Source organism: Saccostrea cucullata, unplaced genomic scaffold, assembly GCF_032062105.1.
Source record: "Saccostrea cucullata isolate Sc308-1 unplaced genomic scaffold, CSIRO_AGI_Scuc_v1 ctg7318, whole genome shotgun sequence".
In the NCBI taxonomy this organism is placed as follows: Eukaryota; Metazoa; Mollusca; class Bivalvia; order Ostreida; family Ostreidae; genus Saccostrea; species Saccostrea cuccullata.
Window position 1 is genome coordinate 1 of NW_026927688.1, and position 9,491 is coordinate 9,491.

A 9,491-nucleotide genomic window follows, 5' to 3' on the forward strand; every position below is an offset into this window, starting at 1 on the left:
ACAATTATGTTTTTATCAAAATACATCCTTTTAATTTCCGTAAATCGGTGCAATTCATGTCTTTGAGAGGTCTTCTCTTAATATTCCCATTCAGCATATCTCCACAATATTCCCATTCAGCATATCTCCACAATGAATAGAAATTTCTCAAGACCTTTCATTTAATATCAAGAAAAAATGGCTTAGAAGCGCCAAACGTCTTTCAGTTATAATCTTGAATGATTAATATTTCAATATATGATTAGTTGAATATTGAATGATTAATATATCAATATTGAACAAAAGAAAGTCAGAATAATGCTGTAAACAAAAAAAGTATTCTTTCATTAGGGACTTGAAAAGCTAGTCCCTAAATATTTCAATTCGACAAATTAATCCCTACAACAGAAAATTTCTGATTAGGTGTTGATTAAAAAGTCTTAAAAATCACAAGACCTTTCATTTAATTTTATGAAAAAGGGACGGACTCTTCAAATAAGGGACTCGGAGGGGCCCAAAGTCTTTTATTTCGAACAATTTTAGTATCACTATGTTGTAAAAGATTACTGAAGCAAAATCTTTCTGACAATCTCAATCGTTCTTTTATCTCCATTTACCTGGAGAGTTTTCCCGACATTTCAAAAATTTATTTTGCACATCCTCCATGAATATTTAACATAATGTAACCTGTATTTAAAAGTATATCCCTCTCAAAACTATTTTTAAATATTTTTATTAAGACTGATTGCAGTTATGCATTGATTTTCTTTTCCAGGATCATTTAAAGCTGTTTTATAAAAAGCAATATTAGTTATTCAATCATTCAATTTATGTTATTTTTTTGACATACAACTTCTCTTTATATTTTCTCTACTAATGAATTCGATTAAAAAGGAAGAATAATTTCATTATTTCTTGAAACCACATAGCTGAGGGTTTTGAAAAGTAAAAAATAGATGATAATGTTGTGACATTAGCTTTCTAATAAAATCTTCCATACGACTTCAGAAAATGTACAGCTATTATAATGATTAAAATATCTATAAAAAAAATTCATTTGTCACTTGATGCTGTATTTCGTACAGTATGGATCATTTAAAGCTGTTATATAAAAAGCAATATTTGTTATTCAATCATTCATGTTATTTTTTTTTTTGACATACCTCTCTTTATATTTTCTCTACTAATGATTTCGTCACTTGATGCTGTATTTCCTACAGTATGATAGTACATAAACATTTCATTAATCTTCATAATCACCTTGTCATTCGGTTTGTTAAGCGAATTCTTTCGCAATATTTTTTTTATGTACAGATAGATCCTCATAATACATAACTATGTACAAGAATTCCAAGTATTATATTTGTATATTTCCTCCATTTATGTCCTATTTGCTATAAGTATTATGTATCTGGTAATGTCGTTCTTCTTTAACAATGTCCATGTCGCAGTCATTTCAAATATGTACCTTAATAAAAGTATAAATATTTTTGGCAATTGAAAACTCATTTACCTTTCAGATACACAATTGCTACCGACGATGGACTTGTTTTTTATGTGTTTGTTATGATGGATACCATAATTGCATCGTGGTAACTGTAGTATGTCGGTATCTTTTCCACGTTTGCCTTTAAATTTGTCGACACATACACATGGTCAAGGACAGTTGCCCCCTCTGTTGTATTAAAATCAACCAATTGTTTGAAACCTTGATTACTCATGAAAGTCTGAATAGCCCCAACAGTTCTTGCATCTTCATTGAAGTCTCCAAGGCAAACAAAAAACGTTTTCTGTAATCTGTAATATGCTATCACCTTTTCAAGTTGTAATAAGAATTGATTTACATCCAAAGAGTTTGGGCGATAAACATTTAGAACAACTATATCTTCTGACACATATTTCACACAGACGCCCTCAACATTCTTGAAAGGAAGGAAATGGACATGTTTTTCTAAGCCGGTCTCCTTAGTGTAAACGGCAACACCTCCACCTTTCGATGACCGCAACTGTTGAACCTGAGCATTGCTGTCATCATAAGCATCTCCTCTAGCTACTTGATGAAAGATGAAACCATTTAACTCGAATACGCTGACATTCTGTCCAGGTCTCAACCAAGTCTCTGTAAGGCATATGATATCTGCTTTCCTATTCCGAATATCCTTTTGCAGATCTACGAAATGTTTATTGAGACTTTGTATGTTGTGAAGAAAAATTACAATGCCTTGTTCCCAGATATCAAAGTTTGGTAGTGTTAATTTCGGCATTTCTTGCGCAGCTGCTTTGACTTCTGGGTCAGCGTATATCTTCTTTTGTAACGAATCAACATCGTTTGTTTCAATGAATAATCCTTCTTTTGTGGAAACTCTGCTCAATGCAACATAGCCTTGTCCCGGAGAAAATGTCCGATCTAAATTTACTACAACTTTGCTTACTGTCATTCCTTGTACTTTGTGAGATGTACATGCCCACGACAATCTTAAAGGAAATTGATGTCGTACAACATTCTTTGTTTTCTGTTCTAGTATTTCTTCTTGTACTCTTTCGATCAAAACAACGTTTCCATTTTTTGTTCTTTTCCCGGACTTCTTCCCAACACTTGCATTATCAAATATTACTCCTACTGCAACAACAATATTTGAACCATACTTCTGACTATACAGAAACTGAGCTACATGTCCCATAACGCCATTTACCAGGCCGTCATCCACATTGCAGTTTCTTGTAAGCATAACTCTAGCACTGACCCCCAATAACAGGCTGCTAGAAAGATTATCTGTCCGCCCCCTAGCCATTGGCTTTCCTCTCAGTATTAGTTTGCCAGTTGCTCGGTCTTTTGTAAAGTCTTGAGCATCAATCTCAATCATGTCTTCACAGGTTTTTCTGAGCATTGACAAGTTATAGTCATTGACCTCCTCATTTGTTGCATAGACATGGAGAACATCATCTGCTCCTTCTCTTACACAATCGTTTAAAATTGAAGCCGTTTCATCTTCCAATGCTTGTTTTACTACTCTAGTCCGGAGTGAATTCAGTGCTGTTGCAAATGGGATATCCTCACGTTGTCTCATAATTTCAGTTAACTCCACTACCTTGAAGAAGTCTACCCAATAATCAACAGGATAAAGAGCATTGTCTTTATACAGTCTTTCATCTTTGCGCTGTTTAACAGGAGGAAGCTGGTAGAAATCTCCCACTGCAATCACTGACACTCCTCCAAATGGCTCCTTGCATTTTTTAATCTGTACAAGTCTTTCGTGAACATAGTATAATAATCTTTTATACACCATCGAAATTTCGTCAATAACAAGAATTTGCAGATCTCCGAGTTGAACTCTCATTTCACTTAGACTTTGCTCTTTTAGTGGCTCATATGGCAAAGGCATATATTTCGGCAGTGAAAATAAATGGTGGAGAGTGCTTCCTCCAATGTTAAACGCAGCTGTTCCAGTAAATGCGGCAAGTAGTACTGATATACTGTCAGGAGATGCCAACGATTTTCCTAGAATTCGCGATGCCTCGTAATGTATGGCTTTAATTAGATGACTCTTGCCTGTTCCTGCGCCTCCAGTTATGAAAATGTGTAATGCTTCAGGATTTTCTCCAAAGTTCCTTCTCAAACACCATTCCCGCACTAAGTAAAAAACCCTCTTTTGAGTCTCATTTAAATTTTGAAGGATCTGTTGCATCTCTTCTGTTGACTTTGTATTCTGTTGGACCTTGTAAAGAACATCAGAATTTCCGTCTGTTTGCATGTCTGGTAGGTCTTCTGAAGGATTTAAATCTAAACTTTCATTTCTAAGGGCAGCACATTCCTGTCTCAATAATTCCGTCTCTGGACAAAGGTTTGCCCAAGCATCTTCTGGCTCTCCAAGCTTTTCGAAACTTTCTTCTGCCTCTGCAATGATGTATTCATTCTGAGCATAACGCATGCGGTTTGTGTCCACAATTGATTTGACTGATTGCAACCTTTGCTTTCCCCTGATTCGTACATTTCCATTGTCATAAAATGTTTCATAAAGATCAAATCCCGGAGGTTTCAGTTGAATATCTGTCCAGTAAGGTAAGAACAGCTGTAGCAGACATTGGTAATGTTTCTCTGACATTTTCTCTACATCAAATCTTGGATATCTTATAACAGCTGGCTTTGCACGTGTTCTTCTCTGGATGAATCCCTTCGAATTTTGCAGTTCAAATACATTTTCATTTGGAGTCTTTGGGACCTGTGATTTTGCAAGTATTCTGAATTCAGAGCAAAATTCTGCCAAACACATATTTTGAAACAATGGTTTATTTGGTCGACTTTCGTACCTCTCTACTACATTTGTCATCCAAATATCATCTTCATCTTCATCATCGTTATCATTCTCATCGTTCTCCTTCCTCCGATTTCTTTTAAGTTGAGACAATGGTTTTGTCAGTCGAGTAGGATTTTCACCTACGGGTACAAACACTACTTTCCTCGAGCATTCCTTCATTTTAAGGTTACATACCCGATAAACAGCTTCCTGTGCGCTCACTTCCCTATGATTCAAATAGGTTGACCCAATTTTCTTCAAGATTGTGCGTGCATTTTCATTCCCTTCTTCTGCCTCTATTTTTGTTTGTTTCAAAACCATTCCCATTTCCCTCTCAGATTTTGAAATGTACGAGATTATGTAGACAATGCAACTAAATGGATCCAAAACAAACTGAATATCCATATTAGCATCCCAGCATTTTAAAAGGCACGGATTGTACTGATTAGTCCAGATTTCCCTTGGGTTTCTTTGAAGAACAACTGATCTTTTCTTTGTAAGTCTTTTGTGAGCTTCCTCATACTGTGCCTGTGTCAAACCCAGCTGCTTGAAAATCTCTTCCGTAGTCTTCAATTCGTTCGATTCATCTTGCACTTCATTCCAAACTTGCAATAAAATTTCTTTAGAAATCGAGCGTTCCTGTTTCAAACCAGTTGTATCTTCAGTATTGTCCATGTTCTCTTCCTCGAGTTGAGAATTAATGAACGTACATACAGAGGGTGGCCTAGGAAAATTAAACCTACAATCTGTACCCTTCTTTCTGCATGACTTTGAATGTTTTTTGCTGTGTTGCTGTACAGCCAAAACTATTTCCCTTAGCTCTAAATCTTCCTCCTCAGAAGGTACTGCACAGCTTACGTATTTGTTTATGAAACTGCATACAGCATCCTCTCCATCTTCCTGAAGTTTAGGCGCATTTTCTATCCAATATAAGCAATGCATGTGAGGAGAACCCCTTTGCTGAAATTCGACTCTTTGGAAGAAATCTGATACTTTTCCAATTGGTTCTGATGGTGAAAAAATCACTTCTGTCTGGAAAACATGAAATCTATGTTCAAACATTCTAGCAACTGTGACAGGATTGCTTCTTAAAACCTCATTCTTTTCAGACCAGTCCAAAATACAAGGGTCTCTTGTATCATTCTGTTGTCTCAATATTGTTGCAACTGCATCATTCCATCTATGTTCTGCAGCAGAGAATGAGCAAAACCAAGTAGGTATCCCTAACTGACGAAGCATAGCAAACAGATCTTTTTGTGCAGCTGACCAATATGCTGGAGTTCCACGTATAGGTTGCATAAATCGTAAAGCCTCGTCATTTTTCATCAATTTTGAAAGTATTTCAGGGTTCTGTACCATATTTGCTGTCACTAATTGATCACTGCCCATTCTTCTGACTGATTTCCTTATTGATATCTGTGTCTTCTCTATAACCTGATTTAAATCAGACATAAACTGACTGAAGAAAATGTAATTACTGTCTTTTGCAAATCTGTCGTCAGTATTCATAAGACGGTTGTTAAAGTATCTTGACAGTGTTATTCGTGTTTCTCTATCATCATTCCATGAGAAACGTCCACTAGGAAAAAGGTATGGAAACGTTTTAGCCTCATTCCCCTCCTCCTGCAACATTCTTACAGGATTATTTCCTTCTCCTGGGGCAATATCATAGATATCATCAAAGTAATGATCAAGAACTTCCTGAGCAATATCTACGGGTTGTAAACAAGTATCTGCCACAACATGCTGCTGATCACCACTTTCTGAGATATCATCACCTTGTTCAGATATTTCTTGGCTACATTCCAAGTGTCCTTTCCAGTTTGTGTCTATAGCTACATCTTCGTACCACTGATTGTTCAGTTTCAAAAATTTTAATGCCTCAAATATGTGCTTTGGGTCGACAAACTGGTACTCACTGTAACCTTTATAACTCAATCTTCTCTTCAGTTTCACTCTAAGTAGAAAATCTTCTCCGGATTTCAATGGTAAACTTGTAACCTTCTTCAGATCTGAGGGTACACATACAACTGGCCCATGGATATTCTTCTGACCACCATGTGGAAGAGCCATAACTTTCATGAAAGGTATGTGCATTGCAATCAAGTGTTTTTCAAGGCTGTTTAATTCTTTCAATTCCTTTGGAATATCTTCAAGGGCCATTTTGTTAGCTGCTGCCTCTGCTGGAAAATTTCCACTTATGATTTTTCTATGACAGGTATAACAAATCCATAGTTTTGACTTAATGCAGTTTTCTGGACATGATTCCGTGCACTGGTGGCAATACTTTTCCTGAATACACAAGTCGGCAATATTTACTGTCTGCTCATTCTTGGCATATGTTTCTCGGTCACACCTTTGAACTTGATTTTGAAACAAGAGTCGATCACAGCAACAACATGAATAATCAATGCCCTGCTCAGCCTTTTCCTTAAAAACTCTCACAACCTCTTCTTGATCTTCCAGTTTAGCCCTTTGAGCAACTCTCTGACTTTTTACCCTCTCCTTCTTCTGTGCTTTAGATGCTGCACTTGAGTCGTATTGATTTCTACTGGCAGTCTTAATTTTTGACCTGAAAGATTCATCACTTTTGTATTTTTCGGCAGCAGTGCTGAGCTTTGCTTCACGGAAATTCTCATTTTCTCTGTATTTCTTTGTTGTTGCAGTATTAACTAGACATCTATGATCTTCATCTGTTTTGTACTTCAGTTTGCTTTTGGCTTTTACATCTTCCCTGTGTTCATCATTCAACTTATATTTTTGAATGCTTCTCATTTTAACATCCTTTCTGTGTTGTTCATCTGTTGCATACTTATTAATACTTCTCTTCTTGACATTTTCCCTATGATCATCATCAGTTGCATATTTGTCAATACTTCTCCGCTTGACATCTTCCCTATGATCATCATCTATTGAATACTTGTCCATACTTCTCCTTTTGACATCTTCCCTATGATCATCATCTATTGAATACTTGTCAATACTTCTCCTTCTGACATCTTCCCTATGAACATCATTTGTTGCATATCTTTCTGATGATGCTTTCAGCTTCTTCTCTCTGTATTCTGCATCTTGCAAATATTTCTTCCTTAAAGAATCTTTCCGTCTCTCTGCGGCACTTAATTTTTCTTGCATTTCTGTTGTAGTGTGCCTCTTTTCCTGCATACGTGTTCGATTTCGGTATCGCTTTTCATACTCTTCAGGAATTTTATCCTGTTGCTTTGGTGTCAAATCTGAATTCTCTCCATACACAGATAGTACAACATTGTAATGATTCTGCTGGTAATGATTCAAGTAAATTGCTCCAGTTCTACTTTGTGTACTTGGTTCCACTTCAGCAACTAAAAACCTTAACCAACATCCTCCTGAGAATGTGTAAATGTCAGTGTTCAGTAAATGTGCTGTTGCAAATATTTCAACCTCAGTAGCCCATGTACCTTCTTGCAACATCTGAGTTGTAGAAAGGTGATTTTCTACAGTATCAACACCATCTTTTAAAAATGGCTTAAATAACTCTCTGTTCCTCATCATATGCTCACAGACTGCATTTCGCATTGCACTGTGGAAATCCTCAGAGTTCGTTAAACTGAATGAAACAGCTCTGAAGAAGCAGTTTCCATCTCCTAAGATGTTCTTTTCACACCTCGGTTCTCTGATATTAGTTCTTGTACATTGGATGTTATCAGAATTTTCTGTGCAAATATACGGAATTTTCAAAATATGACAAAGGTGTTTTTTCAAGATCATAGTCAGTGGGCAAAAACTAAATTGTACCTGCTCATGACTAATGAAAATCAAGTCATCATTTGTATTGCTAGTTTCAACAGTAGTTTCCACTGATAACTCTTGCCTTTGGGATATTTTACCAATATTTTCTTCCTCCTCAAGCAACTCGCTGTCATTTGCAATAAAATTCATTCTGCATGTTACACCACACACATTACATTCAACACTCTTTGAATAACCCATTGAAAGAGCAAGACTTTGAAGATGTGAATACACTTCATTCACATTTTGAAGTAAAACTCGAGTGCTCTTTCCCGACACATTTAACATTCCATCAGCAGATCTAGAATGGGAGTCAAAAGCAAAGAAACCACTTTCTGTTGATCCTATAAGCATAGTATTTCCACCAAAGCACACAAAACAGCCATCATTGTCTGTAAGAGCAACCTGGAGTGCATCATCAAGTGGTAATGCATTAAATTCTGCATAGTTTACTCCATTATCTGCCAAAATAACACTTGCAAATGACTCCTTTGCATGAAATTGGTATGATCGATTAAAGCATTCAAAAAATTGTGGTAATTCCTCTACAAGCAAATACCTATCACTGATTGATGAACATCTTTGTAAATATGTGTACAATTCATCACCTGTCATTAAAATTCTGTCCATATCCATTGTTGTCCAGCTCTTTGCATTCTTTAGTTTGTGATAGGCCAATCCTGCTAAACAATTTGCAACACACTGTGTCCCAGCATTCTCTTCAAACATAGGATGGGCTTGATGAAATGAACCTTGCACAGAAAAGTAGATTTCATGGATACCTTCATTTGGTGCTCTTTGCCAATACTGATCTTCACGTCTTAAATTCTTCTCTTTACAATCATTCTCTGAATTACTATGTTTCTCATTGTTTTCGTTCTCATTTCTATTTGTTTTCATTTCAGATTCCATATTGTATTCTTTCAAATTTCCTTTTGTAATTCGTTCAGTTTCCTTTTTAGTATTCGTTAAAGTGCCCTCATCTTTTGATATCCTACTGGTCTCCTCCTCCCTGGAGGTATCCAGCTGCGCCTGACCTGCTAGACCAGACATATGCCCTATGTCCGATCCAGGTGCCCTCGGTGGAGCACAAACCCACGGTGGGGAGTCAGGGGACGGTGCCTTGTCCTCGTTACGGACAAACAGACGACTTCCCCGAGGAGGTGACAACCTCGGGGCAGGTGAATGCATTCTCACTCGAGGCGAGGCCTGCACCCTGGCCAGGGGTTTTTCCTCTTTAGGTGGAAACCCCATCGAACCAAACCCCGGAAAATTACCGGGAGGAGCTGAGACAGCTCCATCCACTGTCCCGCGAGGAACAGGAGACTCTGCCACATCCTCATCTGGTGACACATCATGAGTTGCAGCTTTCTTTCTCGCCTGCCTCTTTCTGACTTTATCTCTTTCACGTTGTTCTCTACCAATAAGATATTTCTTTCTCTTTGGCAT

At 37.1% G+C, this 9,491-nt stretch overlaps 1 protein-coding gene across 1 annotated transcript; it reads right to left on the reverse strand.

Annotated features, from left to right (window-relative positions):
- Positions 1 to 1,532: 1,532 nt before the first annotated feature.
- Positions 1,533 to 9,491, reverse strand: LOC134275232 (uncharacterized). The gene has a single exon (XM_062757504.1). It carries the CDS (start codon positions 9,489 to 9,491, stop codon positions 1,533 to 1,535), a length of 7,959 nt encoding a protein of 2,652 aa, XP_062613488.1.

Coding starts and splice junctions, on each gene's coding strand:
- LOC134275232 (XM_062757504.1), bottom strand. CDS start 9,491: ATGCCAAAGAGAAAGAAATATCTTATTGGTAGAGAACAACGTGAAAGA.